This window comes from Lissotriton helveticus, chromosome 11, assembly GCF_964261635.1.
Source record: "Lissotriton helveticus chromosome 11, aLisHel1.1, whole genome shotgun sequence".
NCBI classification, from domain to species: Eukaryota; Metazoa; Chordata; class Amphibia; order Caudata; family Salamandridae; genus Lissotriton; species Lissotriton helveticus.
In genome coordinates, this window is record NC_136072.1 from 482,429,757 (window position 1) to 482,440,649 (window position 10,893).

The window sequence follows — 10,893 nt, forward strand, 5'->3', positions numbered from 1 at the left end:
AGCCCCAGCGTGGGCAGCGTGATAGTGTCCTTGTTGCAGTGTCCCACAAGTGAAGCCACTGGATGTAGCTTCGTGGCCTCCTTCTCTTGAGTGGTGCCTTCCCAGCGGCAGGACGGCCGCTAATTATTGACGCTCACGGGGAATGACCAAACAGCGGGAGGAACTCGCACACCACAACGGCTTTTCCCCAACAGCCTTTATTAGGTTCAGAACGCTGCTTTCACCGGTAAGTGGGCTGCTTCAACCGGACGCGTTTCGGGCATCTCCCTTCCTCAGCGGCATACAGTCCCTGAGACACCATGAAGCTCCGCCTCCATATAGAGCCATATCGCAAGCCAGGGATTGGCTGATCTGTATGATCGGATTGCGTTGCTTTGTGGGAGGCGTAGTCCGTAGTTACATGATGCTCAAATACACTGATTTCAAAGCTCTGGATGAGCCCCAGCGTGGGCAGCGTGATAGTGTCCTTGTTGCAGTGTCCCACAAGTGAAGCCACTGGATGTAGCTTCGTGGCCTCCTTCTCTTGAGTGGTGCCTTCCCAGCGGCAGGACGGCCGCTAATTATTGACGCTCACGGGGAATGACCAAACAGCGGGAGGAACTCGCACACCACAACGGCTTTTCCCCAACAGCCTTTATTAGGTTCAGAACGCTGCTTTCACCGGTAAGTGGGCTGCTTCAACCGGACGCGTTTCGGGCATCTCCCTTCCTCAGCGGCATACAGTCCCTGAGACACCATGAAGCTCCGCCTCCATATAGAGCCATATCGCAAGCCAGGGATTGGCTGATCTGTATGATCGGATTGCGTTGCTTTGTGGGAGGCGTAGTCCGTAGTTACATGATGCTCAAATACACTGATTTCAAAGCTCTGGATGAGCCCCAGCGTGGGCAGCGTGATAGTGTCCTTGTTGCAGTGTCCCACAAGTGAAGCCACTGGATGTAGCTTCGTGGCCTCCTTCTCTTGAGTGGTGCCTTCCCAGCGGCAGGACGGCCGCTAATTATTGACGCTCACGGGGAATGACCAAACAGCGGGAGGAACTCGCACACCACAACGGCTTTTCCCCAACAGCCTTTATTAGGTTCAGAACGCTGCTTTCACCGGTAAGTGGGCTGCTTCAACCGGACGCGTTTCGGGCATCTCCCTTCCTCAGCGGCATACAGTCCCTGAGACACCATGAAGCTCCGCCTCCATATAGAGCCATATCGCAAGCCAGGGATTGGCTGATCTGTATGATCGGATTGCGTTGCTTTGTGGGAGGCGTAGTCCGTAGTTACATGATGCTCAAATACACTGATTTCAAAGCTCTGGATGAGCCCCAGCGTGGGCAGCGTGATAGTGTCCTTGTTGCAGTGTCCCACAAGTGAAGCCACTGGATGTAGCTTCGTGGCCTCCTTCTCTTGAGTGGTGCCTTCCCAGCGGCAGGACGGCCGCTAATTATTGACGCTCACGGGGAATGACCAAACAGCGGGAGGAACTCGCACACCACAACGGCTTTTCCCCAACAGCCTTTATTAGGTTCAGAACGCTGCTTTCACCGGTAAGTGGGCTGCTTCAACCGGACGCGTTTCGGGCATCTCCCTTCCTCAGCGGCATACAGTCCCTGAGACACCATGAAGCTCCGCCTCCATATAGAGCCATATCGCAAGCCAGGGATTGGCTGATCTGTATGATCGGATTGCGTTGCTTTGTGGGAGGCGTAGTCCGTAGTTACATGATGCTCAAATACACTGATTTCAAAGCTCTGGATGAGCCCCAGCGTGGGCAGCGTGATAGTGTCCTTGTTGCAGTGTCCCACAAGTGAAGCCACTGGATGTAGCTTCGTGGCCTCCTTCTCTTGAGTGGTGCCTTCCCAGCGGCAGGACGGCCGCTAATTATTGACGCTCACGGGGAATGACCAAACAGCGGGAGGAACTCGCACACCACAACGGCTTTTCCCCAACAGCCTTTATTAGGTTCAGAACGCTGCTTTCACCGGTAAGTGGGCTGCTTCAACCGGACGCGTTTCGGGCATCTCCCTTCCTCAGCGGCATACAGTCCCTGAGACACCATGAAGCTCCGCCTCCATATAGAGCCATATCGCAAGCCAGGGATTGGCTGATCTGTATGATCGGATTGCGTTGCTTTGTGGGAGGCGTAGTCCGTAGTTACATGATGCTCAAATACACTGATTTCAAAGCTCTGGATGAGCCCCAGCGTGGGCAGCGTGATAGTGTCCTTGTTGCAGTGTCCCACAAGTGAAGCCACTGGATGTAGCTTCGTGGCCTCCTTCTCTTGAGTGGTGCCTTCCCAGCGGCAGGACGGCCGCTAATTATTGACGCTCACGGGGAATGACCAAACAGCGGGAGGAACTCGCACACCACAACGGCTTTTCCCCAACAGCCTTTATTAGGTTCAGAACGCTGCTTTCACCGGTAAGTGGGCTGCTTCAACCGGACGCGTTTCGGGCATCTCCCTTCCTCAGCGGCATACAGTCCCTGAGACACCATGAAGCTCCGCCTCCATATAGAGCCATATCGCAAGCCAGGGATTGGCTGATCTGTATGATCGGATTGCGTTGCTTTGTGGGAGGCGTAGTCCGTAGTTACATGATGCTCAAATACACTGATTTCAAAGCTCTGGATGAGCCCCAGCGTGGGCAGCGTGATAGTGTCCTTGTTGCAGTGTCCCACAAGTGAAGCCACTGGATGTAGCTTCGTGGCCTCCTTCTCTTGAGTGGTGCCTTCCCAGCGGCAGGACGGCCGCTAATTATTGACGCTCACGGGGAATGACCAAACAGCGGGAGGAACTCGCACACCACAACGGCTTTTCCCCAACAGCCTTTATTAGGTTCAGAACGCTGCTTTCACCGGTAAGTGGGCTGCTTCAACCGGACGCGTTTCGGGCATCTCCCTTCCTCAGCGGCATACAGTCCCTGAGACACCATGAAGCTCCGCCTCCATATAGAGCCATATCGCAAGCCAGGGATTGGCTGATCTGTATGATCGGATTGCGTTGCTTTGTGGGAGGCGTAGTCCGTAGTTACATGATGCTCAAATACACTGATTTCAAAGCTCTGGATGAGCCCCAGCGTGGGCAGCGTGATAGTGTCCTTGTTGCAGTGTCCCACAAGTGAAGCCACTGGATGTAGCTTCGTGGCCTCCTTCTCTTGAGTGGTGCCTTCCCAGCGGCAGGACGGCCGCTAATTATTGACGCTCACGGGGAATGACCAAACAGCGGGAGGAACTCGCACACCACAACGGCTTTTCCCCAACAGCCTTTATTAGGTTCAGAACGCTGCTTTCACCGGTAAGTGGGCTGCTTCAACCGGACGCGTTTCGGGCATCTCCCTTCCTCAGCGGCATACAGTCCCTGAGACACCATGAAGCTCCGCCTCCATATAGAGCCATATCGCAAGCCAGGGATTGGCTGATCTGTATGATCGGATTGCGTTGCTTTGTGGGAGGCGTAGTCCGTAGTTACATGATGCTCAAATACACTGATTTCAAAGCTCTGGATGAGCCCCAGCGTGGGCAGCGTGATAGTGTCCTTGTTGCAGTGTCCCACAAGTGAAGCCACTGGATGTAGCTTCGTGGCCTCCTTCTCTTGAGTGGTGCCTTCCCAGCGGAGCTTCATGGTGTCTCAGGGACTGTATGCCGCTGAGGAAGGGAGATGCCCGAAACGCGTCCGGTTGAAGCAGCCCACTTACCGGTGAAAGCAGCGTTCTGAACCTAATAAAGGCTGTTGGGGAAAAGCCGTTGTGGTGTGCGAGTTCCTCCCGCTGTTTGGTCATTCCCCGTGAGCGTCAATAATTAGCGGCCGTCCTGCCGCTGGGAAGGCACCACTCAAGAGAAGGAGGCCACGAAGCTACATCCAGTGGCTTCACTTGTGGGACACTGCAACAAGGACACTATCACGCTGCCCACGCTGGGGCTCATCCAGAGCTTTGAAATCAGTGTATTTGAGCATCATGTAACTACGGACTACGCCTCCCACAAAGCAACGCAATCCGATCATACAGATCAGCCAATCCCTGGCTTGCGATATGGCTCTATATGGAGGCGGAGCTTCATGGTGTCTCAGGGACTGTATGCCGCTGAGGAAGGGAGATGCCCGAAACGCGTCCGGTTGAAGCAGCCCACTTACCGGTGAAAGCAGCGTTCTGAACCTAATAAAGGCTGTTGGGGAAAAGCCGTTGTGGTGTACGAGTTCCTCCCGCTGTTTGGTCATTCCCCGTGAGCGTCAATATATATATATATATATATATGTATATATATATATATATATATATATATATATACCAAGCTGTATTGAAGAATGAGTGTGTCTGGATGGCAGTTTTAGTACTTGTGTGACTGACTGTTTAAGTGAGTGATTAAATGTGTCTCACTAAATACATGGGTTAGTGCAGGGGTCTCCAACCTTTTGTGTAGTGAGAGCTACTTCTGGTCAGTGAAAATCGTCGGGAGCTACTAAACCCCAAGCAACGCGCGCATTTTTCCGAGCGACCTCCCCCGCCCAGTTTCATTGATGTTAAGCCAATTTCTTCAGGGCCCATGGGCCCCATACTGTGGTTTGAACATAATAACACTGAAAGAAAAGACTTTGCATGTGTGCTTTTGGCAAACCGCTTTACGACCTTTCAAGTAATAGCTTCAAAATCAGGACCTATCAATAAACATCTGTTATTCAGGGCCAGGACACCTTCGGGTAATCATGCGCTTTACAAATAGACCTGTTCAGTTATGTTATGTTGTTAATATGGGGCAGGCAAATCAAATAGCTGAAAAAAGTGGCCCACATTTGCAAACTAAGTTTTTAAACTTAGACATGTTGTATAGGAGGTGTTTTTCAAGGTATGGAAGACTTCAGTAGGCTATTTGTGCTTGCAGCAGGCAATGTTGGTACTATCTGAAAAATTAACAAGATGTCGGAAATCCACAGACAAGCATTGGCACAGACCACCAACCTGCATGGTGAAGGAAGTCCTGCACAACTTGTTCCTCAGCAAGAACCCCCCACCATGCTGCCCCTCCCAGGGCAAAATAGACAGTGATATGAACATCCACCTACCAAGAAGCATGTTTCTGTGCCAAGGCTGGTGGACCAACATCTTATTTTGCGAATGCACTTTTCATTCAGTCTTTAGTTCTCGCACCTAGACAATGCCTACCCTACTCTGTGACTTGGAGACCTTTTGTTTTCTAGTAGTGGGCTTTCTTAGACATCTCCTTACCATTGGTTGGCTTCACTGCCATACTTATTTGTTTGCTTGGTATTAATTAATCGCTGTTGTCTTCCTTCCCCTTACAGTTTTTGTACCTCGCACCTACTCCTCCAGATCATGGATACATAACTTGTGTCATTCCACTGCTCATTTTTATGGAGGGCTAGGTAGCTTCTTCTTTGTGTTTACAATTGTATCAGTGACTCTTCCCTCCCCTTCGGATGACAGTCTCCCCCTTCCAAATCTGCCCCCATCCTTACGCTGACTGTGTTGCTGCTCTAACCATACCATGTTGAAGGTGTGCATCTGGACCCAAACAGAAGGTTCACGATGGAACCCAAAAGTATGAGTGAATCTGATGGTGAGATCCTGGCTCACATGAGTCAATTGAGATGCAGAATTAGAGGAAGCACAAGAACTCACTCCAACTAAATGCTAACTTCTGCTGGCCTCCCTCTCGCTGGTGTTCCCCCACTTCCAGGTGTTCCCTTTGAATTCTGCCGGCCCTGTGCTGTTTAACCTCTTGGGAGGGGCTCCTATCGAGATGGCTGCTGCCCGGGACACATACACTCGCAGCCGGGTCTCGCAGGACCAACACCCCATGGCCGTGGTAAGTGGTTATTTATTTATTTTAGCAGCGCTGGCCGCACGCAGTCACTTCTTACTGCGCCCCTCCTCAGCAGCCTCTTCTCTCACGAGCTGTGCGGGGGTCGCAGCTGCTTTCCTCACATGTTCTCGGCGGCGCTGGCTGCCTACAGCCATTTCGTCCACTCCGCCCCTCGCCGCAGACCTCCTCTCTCGGGCTGCGCAGGGGGTTCTGGCGGCAAGAGCGGGCGCCGGGGATTTCTATCTTTGATGCGGGCAGTTTAATGTCCTTGGGGGCAGGGGAACCGGGCACCAATTATCTTCCCTGCGAGGCGGGTTTTTACGGGCACGGAGACTGCTTGCTCCGTCGAGGGGCAGAGTTCATTCTTCGCTGTGGGTGGGCACCACTTGTGTTCGTAAATGAGGCAGTTGCCGCAGCCTCCCACACTTGCCGCGCTGGGGCTTGGGCTGGGGACGGCCAGCCTTCTCACAAACAATAGGCACTCTTACTCGCAGGGGGGGGGGCGGAGGAGTGGGTAGCTACTCCACTCTGTCTTCTTCACAGCGGGATCACCTCAATGCCCTTTATTTTATGGGCTCACCTTCGGCCCGCTCGCCACTCACTTCATGCAGCCTGCGGTGGTGGCTGGCATCCTGGCAGTCCGGCACCACTCGCGTTGCATCACCGCCATCCCGGGCCTCTCTTCACTCCAGACAGCTCAGCAGCACACAGTTCAGGGCGGGTTGGGCTCTCACTGCATCGACTATGCCCCGGGGCCCTCCACATGCCCCGCGGGCTACATGGTGCAACTGCAAAGGATCTTTGCATTCACTGAGCAGCTTTCAAATTTAAAGCGTGCTGTAGTCAGTGAAAGCTGCTCAGTGAATGCAAAGATCCTGCAGGCACTGAGCTGCTACCAATGTTCCCTCTATTTTTTTTCCTCTGTGTGCGGCACTGGAGGGTCTCTGTGCGCTGCAAACATGGCCATGTGCGCCAGGAACCAGACCACGCGCGTGTGCAGCGCCAAATGTCACTCCAAACGTTGGCTTAAAAAAGTGAAAAGATGGTGCATTTTCACACAAACAGCTCCACATTAAGCTTTTGCATATTGGATAACGACGCCATGACATTGATTGGTTACACAGGTAAGTACACTTAAGGTTTAAAAAAGCACAAGACTCCAAAAGGTGGTAGCATCATAAGATTTTACTAAATATTTTTAACTGGAGCACTGTTCATTAGGTGGGGAAATGTTGAGAGCCTATACAATATCAAATATACACAATAAGTTACAAAATTACATAACATTTACAATGTGATGTGAAAGCTACTGAGTAATGTTGGGCTATGCCGCCAGGGATAGTTTGTAAAACTCAGACATCCACACAAACATGGACTGTGGGAGAAGGACGTTCAGACAAGTCAAGTGGCATCACTAGATGGGTGACAGGGTTGCTTCTCACGACGATCCTTTCCATTTTTCCAGTGCTGATAAACTTTATCAAGGTCAACCTTCCCATTCAGGAGGTAGGCCTTTGTTCTCATCAGCATATCCAAATGCTTCTGCTCTAGTCTATTCCTCAATTTACTCTTAATAGTATTCATGAGGCTGAATCCTCGTTCACAATCTGCACTAGATGCTTGAAATGTTGCGCAGACATCAACTAGCTGAGACACCACACTGTACTGAGCAGCATTGCGTACAGTGAAATTCACCATGTCTTGAAATGTGGTCAATAAACCACCCTTTACATGTTCTGCCACCACATATTTATAGTCTCTGTATTGTCGAACAACATCTTCTGGTGTTTCACAATCACCCAGGACCAAGACATTTTTATACTTTTCAACAAGCCTTTGTATATTCTCAGTCCCAAAATCAAAATGTGATTGTGTTGACATTGCCTGGATTTCAAAACTTGCCCATTCTTTCAGTTCATCCTCAGGGAACCTTTTTTGCATGTGATCACAAAGAAGGGAAACAAAAGACAGAATAGGCCCAATGTCAAATTCTTGCCTTTCCTTGTACAACACCATCATCTCTCTTACATTGCTGCTCCAAAAGACAGTGTCCCCCAAATACTGTTCCTTAATTTGGCCAATCTTTGCTCTTGCATACTGTACAGCTTCAACAGTAGTCAAAGAACTTTTTTGGAACAGTTTGCACAATGCTGCAAATTCACTCAGAATGTCATGAAGTACTGCAAGGGAAATGTGGTAGTTTGAGTCAGATAGCTTTTTGTAACAATATTTAGCAACTGGATCATTCTCTTCAACTTTCTCATGCTCAAAGTACTTAAGAACAGCCTCGTCATTCCGAATTAGTGCACCAACTGCAAAATGCCTCGAAAGCAACCGGACTTCATTCAATGGTCGAAAAGAGACCACTTCACAGTCAGTGACTAATGCCATTTCATCCAGCTTGGACTTCTTTGCAGGTGATCTGGAGAACACAGTGTAGACAGTCCTCAATAATGTCTCCATCTCTTTAATCATTGGAACCCTCTTCCAGGCATCATCAACTCCCAAATCTTCTCGATGAGCGACACAATGCTGCTCAACTAGATGAGGAATGGATTGTTTAAGGCGAGTAGCAACACCATTATTTTTACCCAGCATCACAGACGCACCATCGGATGTAAACATGACCATTTTCATGAGGTCCAGTTCATTGGCAGTGTAGAATTCCTTCACAGCAGTAGTGATGGCCTCAGCATTACAACTAGTCAGCTTCACTATGCCCCCAAACTGTGTTTTGTGCTCTGTTGAGGTTACAGGTCGGTACTTGAAGTACAGAATGAGCATTTTTGTAACAGAAATATCTGTGCTCTCATCAATTATCAATGTGTGATACAAAGCGTTACGAAGTTCTGCCATACCTTCACTGTGTATCACGCTATTGATGGCTTCAAGGAACTCAAAGGCATAGTTCTTGCTCCTCCAGCTGTCTGGTATCTTCACATACAAAGCTAGGTGGTCATGGATGTCTTGTACAGATAACATTGAAGTATTCATCTTGACTGCCAGCAACACATTGTTGATGAGAATCTTTATCTCCTCAGGCAGGGATCTTTGTCGTTCAACTAATTCCATCCTATTTGCTTTGTCAGTGGGAGTTTCTGTCAGCATTGCCCACACTCCAAAACCAAACCTGGCAGCAGCAATTCTGTTTCTCAATATCACCATGGCAGACTCGTGAACTTTGCTAATTAGATGGCGTTTCAGGTAATCCAGTTTCCAGCCATCACTCCATTTCTTCCCTGTGGAAAAGTCCCCAACAAGCTTGGCTTCTGCACATGCTTTGCAAATTAAGCCCACATCTGGACTGTATTGAAATAGTTCCCCAAGTTGCACTCGAACCTTGCTTCGTGATTTCTGGGTCTCAGCCTCCACAATTTCTTTCATCCACTCTTCCTTGAAGACAAGACAACATTTCTTCCTTTGTGGTGAAGCATCACACTCCGCAGAAGGTACAGCTTTGCGCTTGAACATATTTGCAATAACTGGGTTTAGCCTGCTATGCCACAAAGCCTGCAAAATAAAGGAACATGGTTAAAGTTGATGCCTATGCTCATGATTGCAATCGGTCACATAATACTGAGGCATTGTCGGCAATACGTAGAGTGTAATTACCTGGATTTTTCTGTCCACTGCAGTGCCCTTTCAAACTTATATGTAGCACTGTCCGTAGAGCCTGCAATAGAAGTAAAGATTGTTACAGCACATTGTGAATTTGTAATACAGAAATATACCATGTGCACCATAGGGGGACTCTACCAAACAATTATCTGTTGTGCTTGTTCTCACGTATGCCCGTTCAAATGTGTGGGGTACTGTCTGTGAAACCTACAACAGAAGAAAACGTGGGTAAGGTATGTGGTTATACTACAATGCACAAGATGCACCACAGTTTACCAAACAATTACCTGTTGTGTTTGTTCTCACGTATGCCCGTTCAAATGTGTGGGGTACTGTCTGTGAAACCTACAACAGAAGAAAACGTGGGTAAGATATGTGGTTATACTACAATGTACAAGATGCACCACAGTTTAACTCTACCAAAGAATTACCTGCTCTGCTTGTTCTCACGTATGCCCGTTCAAATGTGTGGGGTACTGTCTGTGAAACCTACAACAGAAGAAAACGTGGGTAAGGTATGTGGTTATACTACAATGCACAAGATGCACCACAGTTTAACTCACAAACAATTGCCTGTTTGTTCTGCCTGTACTCACGTCTGCCTGTTTGTTCTGCCTGTACTCACGTCTGCCCGTACAACTGTATTTGTAGCACAGTCTCACAAACCTGTAATAGAAAAGGGGTGCAGATTGTGAATCTATTTACCAAGCACCCCCCAAATGCAACGTGGAACATAAACAGAATTACCTTATCTTTGTGGGTACTCACGCCTGACCATTCAAATACAAATACCTTACAGACTGCAAACCTGCAATTGAAGACAAGATGGTTAGCAAAGGCTCTAAGAGTAACAAACAATGAATGGGACTGGCCCAGATACTCCACTAGGAAAAACGACCAAATAGTTACCTGGGATTCCAGTTTAGCCAAATAGGCACGTGCCCCTGTGCTTCATTATTAGCTTCCATTAGGCTAAACTTATCTGCACCTCCCCACACAATCCAGCCACTCTCCTGAATTTTGTTTACCTTTTGCCATGTCAGTGTTTTTACTGAGACGTTTCCCATACACACACATTTGCATGTAATCACATTTACAATAGACCAGTGGAGTGGTGTATGCATGGTGTGGTAGCGCACCACCATTACAGACAACACATTTCCAATTCAAATGAGCACAGCAACTGCCATCACCAAACCTAAGGGGTTTGCGTTTCATTTGTCTTCATCTTCCGAAGACAAAATGCAGAAAATCAGAACAGCTATTGTGCTGAGAGCCGTGCACCCGACACATCACCACAGTAGTCCCCTTCAGCAGCCCACAACTTTTCCTCCTTCACACCAGCCAAACCTTCACTTGTTTCCCGTTTATAAAAAAGGCTCAAACCCAACAAGAAGAAGCAATGGAAATGCCATATATAACCAATCTGAAAATGTGGTGGCTATGCCGCAAGTCATGATCTCCT

The 10,893-nt window shown here is 48.9% G+C and overlaps 1 protein-coding gene across 1 annotated transcript in view; it reads right to left on the reverse strand.

Annotated features, from left to right (window-relative positions):
- Window positions 1-9,281, reverse strand: part of LOC144790821 (zinc finger protein 862-like) — a 35,105-nt gene extending 25,824 nt beyond the window's left edge. Inside the window, exon 1 of the mRNA XM_078665495.1 lies at window positions 8,086-9,281. Coding sequence (XP_078521621.1) covers window positions 8,086-9,281 — 1,196 coding nt within the window. The remainder of the gene's footprint in view (window positions 1-8,085) is intronic.
- Window positions 9,282-10,893: the final 1,612 nt, after the last annotated feature.